The 14417-nt window shown below is 33.1% G+C and overlaps 1 protein-coding gene across 38 annotated transcripts in view; it reads right to left on the reverse strand.

The window, feature by feature from the left end:
- RIMS2 (regulating synaptic membrane exocytosis 2) overlaps positions 1-14417 on the reverse strand; it is an 821462-nt gene that overhangs the window by 334764 nt on the left and 472281 nt on the right. For all 38 annotated transcript variants that reach the window (XM_056823206.1, XM_056823209.1, XM_056823211.1 and 35 more), the window contains 2 exons: positions 7517-7688; positions 5212-5365 (listed from right to left, as the gene is read on the reverse strand). In XM_056823206.1, coding sequence (XP_056679184.1) covers positions 5212-5365; positions 7517-7688 — 326 coding nt within the window. The remainder of the gene's footprint in view (positions 1-5211; positions 5366-7516; positions 7689-14417) is intronic.

The following is a 14417-nucleotide window of genomic DNA, read 5'->3' on the forward strand; positions in this document are numbered from 1 at the left end:
TTTGACTCCCAACTCTCCTGTTTACTACCATGTGTAAATGGTCATTTTGCCATGTGGGGCCTAAATTTCTTTATTGGTCAAATTAAGAGGTGGCATTTAGGTCCACATATATAATCCTAACTCCACTTTTCACCAACCAAATACTCCTCAACCTCTTGTAATCTGACTACTATTCCCACTAGTCAACTAAAACAGATCTTTCTCTCCATGGTCACTAATGTCCTCCTGCCCAATAAATTTAAAGGTAATTTTTCTGCCCTGATTCTTCTTGACCTGTCTGTGGCATGTATTAACCATGGAATATGTCCTCATTTTGGATAGTATCACCTCACTTACTTTTGATAGTAAACTGTAAAGGTTTTCCTTATTTTTATCTCTTACTGTTCCTTCTGTCTCTGTGGCTAATTCTTTTTCTTCTTCTCATCCCCTAATAAGGGTGTCCACCAAGTTCTTTCCTTGAGCTCTTTCTCTGAACATGTTCTCTTCCTTGGAGATCTCATCTACTCTAAAAGCTTTAATTATCAAATCTATGCAACTGAATATTAAATATATGCTCCCTGGAAATCTCATATTCCAAGATATGTTGATACTCACTCACTCTTAACATGTACAAAACTTAATTCTTTATCTTCCCTAAAAAGTTTCCCCCTCCCTTTAATTTCCTTATTTCTATTAATGTTTGCAATATTCTTCAATTAACAAAGGTTCATAACTTTGGGGACATCTTTGTTAATTCTATAGTACATATCCCAAAAGTCTAATCAATTCTCAAGTCTTATCAAGTCAACTTCCACTGTATCCATCATTGTACTTAAGTCCTGATCTCTTCTTACCTAGACGAGCTGTTTTCTTACCTATATCTTCCTGCCTCTCGTTTTTCCTTTACAAATCCATTCTAATCACTGATGGCTAATCTTCCTTACATAAAGTCCTTGACCTGTAAGTGACTTACTAAAAAATAAAAATAAAAAAGCAAAGAAACAAACAAACAAAAAACCTTCAGGGCTTCCCACTGCTTACCAAATAAAGCATAAATTCCTGATCAAGATCACTCAAGGTTCTCCACAATCTGGTTCCAATATATCTTTTCCAGCTTCATCACATATTCCAAATTCCAACCAAATAGGACTACTCTCTGAAAAAATATAATTTTAGGATTATATGCTGTCTCTCTAGAAAATGAATTTGTGTTTGAGGAATATTTTTTTTTACCAAATGCCATGAAGCATTCTTTAAAACTAAATCCAAAATTTCTTGTCCATTTGTTTCTACTGCTACACTGAACCACCAGCCCTTAACCAATTAAGTGGCAAAATAAATGAAATAAGAGTCCTAACTATTTATTTGGAAAGCTCTAGAAAGAATTTTTAATAAAGAGCAGAAGGATGGACTTTAAATAGGGCTGATTTAATAAATATTTGCTTATATGCTATACATTTTTTACATTATAATATTCATGTGGTGAGGTCCCATGATTTATTAGATCTTTATATCTCTTCTAATGCCTAACATAATGCTCTATACATAACAGATATTTCATAAATTACTACTGAATTAATTTTTCTAAATACAAAAAAAAGTTATTTCCATTAACAGAAAAAAGAGCTGAATAATAATTTTCTTATAAAAATGGTTGCTTGAAAAATGAACAGAAATTCAACTAATGCTATTGACATTCATCCAATAAAAAATACTAGCACTATTAGGCAAATTTAATAGTACTAAGTGTTTGCTGATAAATGGAAAATGTATAGACTATTTAATAAAACTCAAATCACTTCATTTTTGGAAAAAAATAAAACCCTCCTGGACTTTCTGAGGGATATTTACCACAGTGTGGCATTTATAAACTTCTTAAGTTTAAAATTTACTTATTAAAAAAACTCTTCAGAATAAACATTGTGGCAAAGATGAAGAAATATGATGTCTTCAATTATCCTTGATCTGAGACTTTTTAAAGAACAACTATGAAAACCCCAGTTGCCTAAATAAGTATATAAATGATACCAAAACATTCTCTTAGAACTGTGTTGTTTAACTCAAATACAAATGTAGGATACTAAATCACACACAATGTGGCCTGAGGCCACATATTCACTCAGAAAACCACACTTGTGTTCTATCATATTTTTATTTATTCTGTTAAATATTTCCCAATTATATTTTAATATAGTTCAGACACACTTGAGAGTATTGCACTGGGTGTTTTGATATCTCTCTGATATATGGCTGTGAAGCTGAAAGATATTATACATACTGGAAGAAATAAAAAGGTTGTAAAAGTGGGTGATATAGGTGATACACTTCAAACTAATACTGAGTGACATGCAAACATGTAGCTCCAAACTTTCAGTGACTTGTAGTTTTTATAGTATCTTGCACCCATAACAGAGTTAAGCAGTGTTTACTGAATTCAATATCATGAATGATCCTTTTAATGAATCAAAAAAATCAGATAATACACTAAAGAAAATTCAACATTTGAAAAAAACACCAGTTCAAGAATTAGACATTTTAATAATTTCAAAATCCCAAAGCAGTCTTAGTGATTATTACTTTAAAATGCTATGAGTTAGCTCTTCCTGAAAATTTCCAGTTGTTTCTCATATTCCTCAACAGCACCACAATTATAATTACCCTCTGTTGTCAGTGAACATGCATATCTTGAAAAATATAAAAGTAGGCTATAAAAAATCTCCATATTCATTACAATTCTAACTTGTCCACAATCTAATTGTTTATACCCAGATATTTAGAGTACATGACTATCCCCATAATTGTATTAATATTTGAAGCACTCCTTTCTTTGTCACTTGGAAAAGGCACTTGCCTATTACAAATTTTTTTTCTTTTATTAATACCTGTTTGAACCACCAATGCAAAGATTATAAATGTTAGCAGGATCTCATGTTATCTCACAAAGAAAAGATTTTTGTATTGAAGCTCATTACAATATAATGAATCTTTAAAAAATGAATTTACAATATATATATACAATATATTTGTAAAAATCACATATAATTCATGTTGATATCAAAAAAGTAAAATTTGAAATCTCTTAAAAATATAAATATAGAAATAAAGTAATTTTCATCAAACTCATTTACTTATCTTAAAAATTCAACTTCACATAATCTCTACAGCCCAAGTTTTAGCTTTTATATAGGAAAATAAAGATTTTTTCTTTAGATAATTTAATCTTGAATTACGAGAACTATATAACATAGTTTAATTGTTCATGGTAAATATTGAGTATTCATTGATGATGTCTTTCTTCCTAATATACAATCAACCAAGTTCTTAATTCACATAGATAATTTTTATTTTCTTATTTTATATACCTTCCTTTTTTCTCAGACTAGACACTAAGTATTGGTTCCCAAGGAGAAGGGCTAGGTAATTGGGGTTATCCAGTGTCACACAGTTAGGAAATGTCTGAAGCTGGATTTGAACCCAAATCCTTCCAACTCCAAGCCTGGCTCTGTATCCACTGAGCCACATAACTATCCCTACATATATAATTTACAACATGTATATATTTGATTGTTTCCTATATAGAGTATAGTCCTAAAGAAGTGGTCTTCCTATCATTAATGAGGATTGCATAAATAAACATGATTGTCCTTTTATACTTATTGTCCAGAGTCCTAATAACCAGCTCTAAGCCCTAAATCTTTATTCATACTCACAACAAACATCCACCTACTGGTTTACAGTTTACCGAGATGCTATGAGAGTATTTTTAACAATTACATATATTTGCATAAATGTGCATTTATGTGTGTGTATATATATATATACATATATATGTTTTAATCTTCTATTCTAGAAATAGTTGCATTAAATAAATAATGTCTTAATATTTCAAGTGTTAAGCCATAACTCTGAAATATAGGTTCAGAAGTGTCAGTATTCTAATGTCAATCCATTAAACAATTTGATTTGGAGATAGTTTGCTAATGAAAATAAGGCACCAGAAAGTCATCACCTTAAAAAATAATTAAAGTAACATGAATGTTAATCCCCAAAGTTTTGCAAACATACCATAGGGGCAAGTTGTAGTGGCAAATGTTAATTGGAGGCTGAATGGTGTTTGGGGAGTCTAGAAAGAGACAATCTGGCAAGTTAGAAAGGGTCTGTGTTCATTTAGCACTTTGAAAAAAAGGCAGAAATACTGAATTTAGTGGATGTGAATATTCTCAAAGGTGTACTGATTTGTAGGCTCTACTATGGTAGATCCTTATGAAACTTTTCTCAAGATTATCAAACTTCCTATACTCTGATTCCATTATATCAAACATGGTTTTGAGTCAGCATTTATTTTTCCTCAGTTTACCCACCTACTCAGAAGGAAGTGATTGCCTAGAAATTAAGAGTCATAGTTATCTATCCAATTTCCAATTATATCTCCCACCATAAATTAACAAATGTTCATTATGGTTTACAAATAAATAAATAATTATGAATTTTGGCTAAATTCTCCAGAAATTTCAAAATCAAGTCACCAAACCCATATAGTTGAGAACATTCTATATCAAATCCACTTAGATGCAGTGATGCATTTAGACCCAGTCTGAAATAATCAACCTACTACATGCTAACAACACAACAGCCTCATTAAGAAAAGTATTTTTACTTTACAATGAAGATGGATACTTGTTTCTAAATGTCTATATCTTCAAGAGGAAGTTTCTACCTTAAATTAAGAGATAGGATTATTTATTATGACTAAAACAACTTCATCTATACTGGAAATAGTCTTTGAAAATACTGTAATAACTATATAGTTACTGTTCAAGGGTTATATGCAAGGAACAAAAGGAAAGGAATAAATATTTCTATAGGTGAAACCCCAAACTAGTACATATCCATCTGTATAAAAAGCTCTTGTGAATAAAGTACTAGATTAGTTTAAATTATTATTGTACTTAAGACTTCAAATGCTAAAGTTAAAAACATATCAAATATGTTTCTTTTGGGGTATAGATAAAAAATCCAACAACCAGAAAAAGCATTCTATGAATGTTATATATATAACATAATTTCATAATTTTATACAATTCAAGAGTTCATAGTTGATGGTAAACATGAATACAGCATTATAAATCTATAAAACAACCACAAAATATTTTGCATCTTACAACTTAATAAAATTTCACACTCAGAAATATCCAAATAATATAGATCCAAATAAAAAGTACTGAAACCTACTTTGCAACCTTCGTGTTGGACTCTCCCCATGGGGCTGTCGGCGTGGCAAATATGGAGACGGGTGTGGAAGTGGCAATGAAGAAACATCATGTGTCTGCAGTTTATACCAATGAGGCTCATCATCTAATAGTGCTGTCTCTAATTCAATTAGAATCTACAGAAGTAACAGGCACAGCGGTTTTTATAAAAGCAAATAGAAATAGTAAATAAGTTCTCTTACATGATTGCATGTCTTTTGGAATACATTTTTTTAAAATTACAGTAATTGAAAAATAAGACTTTTAAAGGAGATTTTTTAAATGGGGGAAAATATAAAACATCTTTAACATATCAAAGTAAGACTTTCAGCTTTCAGTTTCTAACTAGCATACTAGAAAAGTTCAAAATTTTAAATTAATAGTATGATAATTTCCCCCCAATTGCAATCAGTTAACAATTACAAGAAATGAAGTCTTATGTAAAGAAATATTAAAATAAAAATAATCGCAGAAAAAATATATATACTTGTTTGTGGTCCAAAGAGAGACAGGAGGGAAAATGAACTATTTCCCTTTCTTTTTTCCAGGCACCTAGAAAGGTCTGAAAGGTAAAATGAAATGACCCCTAAAGTTGTAGGGTCATCAAGCTATTTTCCCAATTCTGTACTAGAATTGCCTATAAGTTGGCATCTGCAACTAGGGAAATATTGGAAATAAAAGTATATTTCTTTTTGTAGTCAGAAAAAATTCAGTTCATTCATTCAGTAAATATTGATAAGTGTATATACTACATAGTTTAAAATATAGTAGGTGACAAAAAACATACACGTGAAAAGTTTTATCAAGAAACACCTAACCTTGTATAGCAAACTGGTTAAACTCTTAAAAAGCAAAAATTCTAAATAGATATTATGGGAGATAGATAATTGGGAATTTTATTTTTATTTTTATTTATGATAGAGGAATGCAACAGATACAATTTATTTACCATCACTATGACTTCCTCAACCTATAAAAAACACAATTAGATTTACAGAACACCAAAAAATACCTGCTATGGATTCTGATTATGCTTTATGGTTATATCAGGGTACTCCTGTCTGATAAAAATAATTGAGGGTTTCTGTGTAATACTGGAATGAAGATGTTCCTAGCTGGGTAACAGAATTATAACCATCATAGGAACCACTAAAATTAATTTTTGTTAATTTAATTCAAAATAATTAAATCAATTAATCAATTGATCTGAAAAAATCAAAGAGATATTCTTTTAATGTGTAGCACTGCTTTCAGTCTCATTTTATACGGTGACACCTACATGGAAAAAATGCAAAGACAAATATAACTGTTTTTATCCTTATAGAGAGTATTAAAGACTGTGAAGCAGAGCTCCCACTTTTGTCCCTTTTTTCTTGTGCACCCCCATGCACTTCCTGCTGACCTATGATACAAAGAATTCATAGCATCTTTCAGAGCAGAGCCCAGGAACCACCTCTTACTAGAAGCCTTTTGTATTAATGTCTATATATTTTGTATTAGTGTCTATGTATTTATTGACACATATTCTCTCATTCAACTATAAGCAACTCAAAAGTTAGGGCTATTTCGACTTTGTCTTTGTATCTTCAGTTCTTCTCTTGGTATTTTGTTTGTAGCAAGTGCTTAAAAAGATTTTGTTGAATAAAATTGATTTGGCCAGGATACATGAAGTAATAAGCAACCACACAATAATATCATTTCCATTTTTCAAAAATGTTTTATTTCTCCTTGAATTTTGTTTAACTAATCACCAAATGGTGAAAACTGATTTCTCACTTTACTCCAATGAGTAATCACTGTTCAATTAGTATACTTTTGAATCTCTGTTCTTTACCTAAATTTTAGCGATTCAATATCATTAGGATTTTGTTTTGTTTTGAGTTTTTAAAAAATAATTTTAAATGACTCTGAAAAATCAAGGTATGTAAAAGACCCCAGCAGGTAAAAATGGTATTCATTCAATTAAAATAAAATGCAATTTACCAAAAAAATGAAAAAAGATAAAATGGAATTTAAATCCAAACAAAGATTTTACTGTCTACATTATTTTTTATACCAGTTTAGGAAGCAAATTAGAAACATACCATTTAGTTGTGATATTTTAACAGCTTTGAAGACAAATCAAAAAACATAGGAATAAAAATCTCTAGAAGCTCTTTTCATTATGAAGATAATATACTTTTTTTCCTCAGCTTTTAAAAAGTTTTAGAATTCATATATTGGTCTTTTTATAACTATACTTTCCAACAAGTTATTAACAGCTTAAGCTTTTAAATAATCTCACATACCTCTCCTAAAAATTCACTTTCTTCTTCTCGAACTCTAGCTTGGTCCCAAAGAGTAATCTCCAACATCCGTTCTCGAAATTCTCTCCGATGAACTGGAGAGTAAATGAATGTTTGATTCCATTTGGGTTCTAATGTTTTCTTTACTGTTTTAGTTCTTCTTTTGTTTTTATCACTATAAAGGATAATCAAAAAGGTGTTATTTTTCACAAATGCTTAAATTATGCTTAATATGTAATGTAAAATTTATTATTGACTGTAAAGTGATACAAAATTTTAGCACAATTTAATTGACCAGTGAAAAAGGAATTCTAAATATTTTCATAATTTAAGTAGAATTTTGAAATTTAACATAATTTTTGTTTTTGATTTGTCACACCAAAATTATGGTTTTTTGCTATTTTCATCAATTATATTTTATGCTCTAAAAATCTGAATGAAAAAAGAATTCTAATTTTAGTTTTTTGAAATGCTGCTTAATTTGAAATAAGTAGAATGTTTCACCTAAAATAATGCATACTTTGAAAGTTCAGCCATCTCAGTGAAGAGAAACAGTACACCTGAGCAATTAACCTTGTATAGCACAAAGTTATATTACCAATTATATTTGAAACTACCAGGTGGATCAATTCCTTAAGCCCTCCATTAAAGAGATGACAATATTGAGCAGTGAGTCAAGAGCATTTATTAAGCACTTACTATATATGTTTCAACTAAGAGCTGAAGATATAAAGAAAGGTAAAAACAACCCTGCCCTCAATGAAGAGCTTTCAGTTTAAAGGGAGAGACAACAAGCAAACAACTAATGTACATTTGAGATAAACACATACAGTAGGAAAAGAGGCAAATAAACCAGACAGTGAGGGTTACAGAGCTAGGTAAGTAGGTTGGAAATTATATGTGTTGGGGGAACCATGAGTACTTTTGGATGTTGCCTGACACTGGAATGGCAGGACATTGTGAAAACAGATCAAATGCAGTTAGTGTAGGGAAAATGTGCTGGAACAATTAGGAAAGGCCAAGGTCTCATCAACTCTAAATATATTGTGTAAATCCTGAGGGAGGACCTCCCTGCTCCTCAACTACAACAACATGATCTAATATATAATATAACTCCATCATTTTACATTTAAGTATACTGAGTCAACAAAGTAAAATAACATCCCAAAGTCATATGGTTAAGAAGAGTCATGATTTATCAGGTCTTCTGACTTTAAATCAGTACTCTGCCCATTATTTTACTTTCTTCCCTTTCCTATTACTCTGTTATCCTGTCTTATTTCCCACAATGGTTATTCTATACTTTTTCTTCTCTCCTTAAACCTCCAAAATCTACTCCTGTTCTCCTTTTCAATAAATAGCCCATCTGCATCACTGACATCAAGGCTGCACAATGATAGTTTCTTCAGCTCTTTGACTGGATAATTCTCAGCAGCATCACCCACCTGACACAATCTCATACTTCAAGGAACAAAATATTCCTGCTCTATCCATTTACCTGGCCTTTCCAGGACCTTATTCTGGTAGTCATTTCCTCGAATTTAACTTCAATCTCTTCCTCTTCACTGACATTAAAACCTTATTCTCAGGAAGAAGGTTACTGAATATCATTACCAGTGACCACTGGGCATTTCTTCCTATCTCCACCAGGGGCCTGTATGGATTTTGGGGAGCTCAATCTCCTTTCCCACGTGGCCAGTGTGGCCTTTCTTGAATGGCCAGTGTGGCCTTTCTTTGGGGACCTATACGTTTCCCTCAGACTGTGCATTCCTACTTTTCTCCACTGTGGTGCTATCTTGGGAATGAGATTATATTCCTTTTCCTTTTCCGGGTCCATTCTAGTTCATGCTCATGCCTTTCAGTTTCTGTTTCTACTTAGAGGTATGGGTTGGATTGGTGTCAGGGCTTGAGGAGTTATGAAGGGCATGAAGTAAAAGGGAAGGCCATGCCTGCATAGGAATAGAAGGAAGGAATCCAGGCTGGCCAGACCTGGACTGCTAGGTTGGGGAGAAGCCTGAGGGTCTGAGCAGGAGGCCTGAGGGTGAATAAGCACCCAGGGGTGAGATCTGAGGAGCCCATTTTGCATGGTCCCCAAATGGCCAGGAAGGCTGGAAGCCTGGTGTAAAGAGCACTAAAGGGTTTATTCTAGAAGCTCCTGACAAACCCGGGCCAAAGGGCTACTGTGGGGAGGAAGGGCTGGGGGAAAAAATCCAAGGACCTGGTCAGAAAGGAAAGCCCTGAGTATAAAGTGTATAAACCCAAGGTCTGAGTGGACCTACTTGTCCCGGGCACCGCCCCTGTCGCAATTTAATAAAGGGATGATAGGTCACGTGGGCGCCTAAAATCAAGGTCCCTGAGGACGATTTCTGAGAGTCCGAGGCCAAGCTGTTGAGTCCTTGGGAGCTGCAGGCCCCCTCTGAGCTGGCTCGGAAAGAGGAGATGCTTGCCATTTAGGGTAGGGGAGGAGAGAGTGGGGAACAGGTGTGGGCAGGGACCTCTTCTCTACACCTCCCCCATAATTTGGAGTTTAAAAACTTGCCATAAGGTATTTTTGTGCCTATGGTTGAAGAGGAAGGAAGACTCAGGAAGGCAAGGGAAGAGGGGGCGGGGCTCTTTCTGATAGGCCAATGCATTAGCCAATCAAGCCAGTTCAAATTTAACTCCCATTAAAGTGGAGATGAGAAAATGCGGTATAATGAAATCAGGTACCTTTCCCCCATTGTATGTAATTAATAAGTGGAATAAGTAGAGGGATTTAAAACGTGCTAAAAAGCTAACGACCCCTGCCAAATACATCCTCTCACTTGGCTTCAAAATGTGTACTATTAAAGAGCCTGTTGGAGACATTATTGGGAGAGGGGAAGGAAAAGTATGGCAGAGGAATGCAAAGATAATTTATCTCCGTGTGTAATGTGGAAATAATTTATTCAATTAAGCAACCAATGAATGGAAGGACAGACTCTTAATTATATGAGATAGAGAATAATTAAGTCTCAAAGGGGAGGATGTCAGTGATAAGCCATAACTGGTCAACTATGAAGTTGTAAAGACCATAAAGAAGGTTCAAAGCAATGGGATATGCTGCCTTTCGACACTGTGATAATTTAGGATTGGGGAGACAGTTCTTAAAACAGCTGGAAAAAAGTTGTCCACTGTGAGGCAATCCTAGAATCAAAAAGTGATTATTGAGAACTGGGTTACATCAACCAAGGCAATGGTACTTAATCTTGGGGGTTTGTTTACCTCCCAAAGATCCATCCTCAGATTCCAGTGTGAGGGCAATCTGTGAAATTGGATGGGGAAAAGAATACATTTTTATTTCACTATACTTAAATTAAATTTAACATTACTAAATGTTACCTTTAGTGGTTGCTGGTGGCATAGTGGATATGTGGATAGGCCTGGATTCAGGAAGCGCTGGGTTAAAATTCCACCTTAAACTCTAGCTATATGACACCAGCTAAGTCATTTAACTTATTATCGGCTAAGTCATTTAACTTATTATTGTCTCATTTTCCTCAACTGCAAAATAGGGAACTCTCAAGGTTGTTGTGAAGATCAACTGAGATCTTTATAAATTATTTACTTTATATTTATAAATTCATATTTATACATGTTTATAAAATATTTATTAAAAGCATTTAGTACAGTACCTAGCATATAGTATGCACTATATAAATGCTAATTGTATCCCTCCATTTCAATTTGTTATGAATCTAGGCAACAAACTACAGAAGAAAACAAACTGCTAAAGGAGATCCTGAACATAAATATGGTTAAGAATCCTCTCCTCTGGAGTTAAAATTTAATTATCCTTACTAATGGAAGAAAAAAAGGTAAGGAGTTAATTTTTTTTTAGAAAAGGATAATCTAATAGTGAGTTTATTCATTTCTTCTCTTCACTAGCTTAATCCTATCATGGCAACCTGGTTGATGACATGCCATAATAAATTAATAGAGTAATCTACTCAAGAAGCAGCCTAGTATAGTAGATATTCTCTGAATCAGGGAGATCTAGGTTGTCAAAAAGACCTGGATTCTGTTCTGATAGATGAAACATATTGTCCATATAATCTTGGGCAAAGAAGTAGTTTCTTACCCCAATGTAATCACAGCTCTATAACTATAAAACTGTAAAAAAATGTGAAAAAGTTTATTCAATGGTAATCAGGAGTTTGTCTTCTAAATTCCATTAAAAAAAATAAAACCTTTCTAGAAACGTTCCATCTTCTATTGAGGGTTCCATAATGCTTCAAAAGCCTTAGAGTTCACAATCCTTTTTCTTTTTCTCATCCACTTATTCCATTAATTGTTTACTCTTAGTTATTCTCTTTCCATCTCTCAAAAATCTCTTCCTTTGTTTCCTTGGCAATCATTTTAGTTCAAACATGCATGTCTCTAACATTTACTTTTGTACTAACTTCCTAATTGTTCTTTTTTCTCATCTTCATTTTAATGGGAGTTAAGTCTGAACTGGCATGATTGGCTAATGCATTGGCCTATCAGAAAGAGTCCCATCCCCACTTCCCCTGCCTTCCTGAGTCTTCCTCTTCAATTGTTTTTTACTTAGTCTCTCACTTTTCTGATTCATCTACCACCCATATCACCTATCTACTGATAGCCCATTACTCCTTGGATCATTTTTCCTCTTGAGTCCCCTACAAAAAAGAAAGTCATTAACACATATGGAAAGCCCTCTAGGAACCATATGTCCTGGTCTTTCATTCTTCATTCTTCAAAAGTCTATTAAAATATTATCTACCTGCCTGAAATCTCATGCCAAAGGCTTTGAATAAATAAATGCTTAATATTTGTGGTATAGTCAATATGTTTGTAAGTTGACTACATAAAAAGAAGTATCATGAAGTATTTACCTAAATTCATGAATACATAACTGTTCCACAAAAAGAAGTGAAGCATACTCAAGATACTATTAACCATAATGATGTTTCAATAAAATATCTACTTGTAACACCACTGTCAGAGGCATAATACTGGAGAGGAAGGACCACCTGTGTCATTCAGCAAAGTTGTTTTTTTAATACATATTAAAAGTGGATTATTCCTCTGAAAAATTATTGAAAATATATTTGGGTAAAAATTCAAAAGAAATGTTCTCTTGTTGATATTGTATTGTTACAAATTTTACAATACCACAATCTCTGAAGAGGCAAAAGTTGTTGAAAACAAAGGCAGTACAGAGATGCATGCTGAGTGTAAGTAGATTGTAGCATAATGGAAATCATTTAGGAAAAGTATATTAGGAAAAATGAGCCATCATATGTGGAACCAAAAAAATTATAGCTGAACAGACAAAAAGCCACAGTGGTACCCATGAAATGTAAAAAAAATAGAAAAAAAGACTCCAGCTTGTTGAATAGAGAATACATAGTAATAATGATAACCATTAATATGTCTACTATTTACATAGTGTTTTATGATTTGCAAGGCATCTTACAAATATTATTTTATTTGATCTTTATAACCATCCTGGAAAGAAGATGCTATTATTTTCTCCATTTTAAAGTTTCACAACCTGAAAGACAGACATTTTATAAATTCACCCGAAGCCACATAGCCAATAAATGTCTGAGGCCATATTAGAACTTGTCTTTCTCACTCCCAGTCCGACAGAGTATTCATTGAGTAATCTGGCTACCAGAAGAATCACATAAGAAAAAGAAGTATGGACAAACATCACCAGTATTGATTAATGGAGTATTTACATCAATAAGGTCAGAGATCATTGAAAATAAGACATTACTATTTCAACTTCAGTTCTTGTTGCATATTATCCAATAGCTAATTAATAATAGCTAATTAATGCCTCCTTGCCACAATATAGCTAATATTTAGTACAAACTACCAAACAAAATTGGGAAATTATGTTACGAGCACTTCCTTCAAATTAAACAATAATTAAATTATTTTTGCATTTGGACATCAATAAAATTACAATCACGATAGCTCATAATTATATATAAAGCTTTACAAACATTTCCTTCACAAAAGTCCTGAGAGAAAGGTCATATAAATATTATTATCACTTCTATTTTACAAATGAAAAAACTACAGCTCAATGAGGTTCAGGGATTTTCCATGGTTACATGGCTATTAAGAGGCAGAGCCCAGGTCTGAATCTAGATCTATTAAATACAAGACCCATACCAACACTGCTACACTGCTCATTTTCCATGTTATCCATGTATTATATTTAGTAGACACTCTTTGACTATTAAATTCATAAATTAAGTGAGATGGCCACATCCTTCTCAGGCCTGGAGTCCAAAGTGAATAATTTGACCACATGTTACTGTTAAAAATACCAGGTGAAAATGCAGCCCCTGGTCAAATAACAAATCTTAAATAATGATTGTAGGTAGTTTTAGGGACCTCTTCCAAGCTCAAGTTATAAATCAGGCATTATAATCCTACCCACTTCTAATGGCCAAATTTGTTTCTCCTGCTTTTGGGTGATATGAATCTAAGCAGGCCAGTGCTGAGAAGAGGTATAGTACTCCTCACTTGCCAGATTCCTCACTGACATTTGTATTGCTACTAATCTAGGTATGTCCTCATAGGGCATGGGGGGTATTATAAAGCTGTGCTGGTTAATGCATTATGTTTCTGAATTTATCCTTTTATCTAGGAGAAGTGTTGGGTATTTTTTTGGCACTTGCCTTGTTGATTCAATCTCATAAAATTCCAAACCTTATCATTGTGTACCTGGCCTGGAACACTGCCCTAAAAGGAAGGATATGATGTACTGAATCCATTGGAACAGCCATGTCAATAGCATTTCATTGTTCTCTCATTCATTTCAAAAAGTTTGATGTTTAATCCCCAAGGGAAAACAGTCTTTTCAAATAGGTGTAAACCTTAAAATTTCTTAGACTTGTGAATG

This window comes from Monodelphis domestica, chromosome 3 (genome assembly GCF_027887165.1).
Source record: "Monodelphis domestica isolate mMonDom1 chromosome 3, mMonDom1.pri, whole genome shotgun sequence".
In the NCBI taxonomy this organism is placed as follows: domain Eukaryota; kingdom Metazoa; phylum Chordata; class Mammalia; order Didelphimorphia; family Didelphidae; genus Monodelphis; species Monodelphis domestica.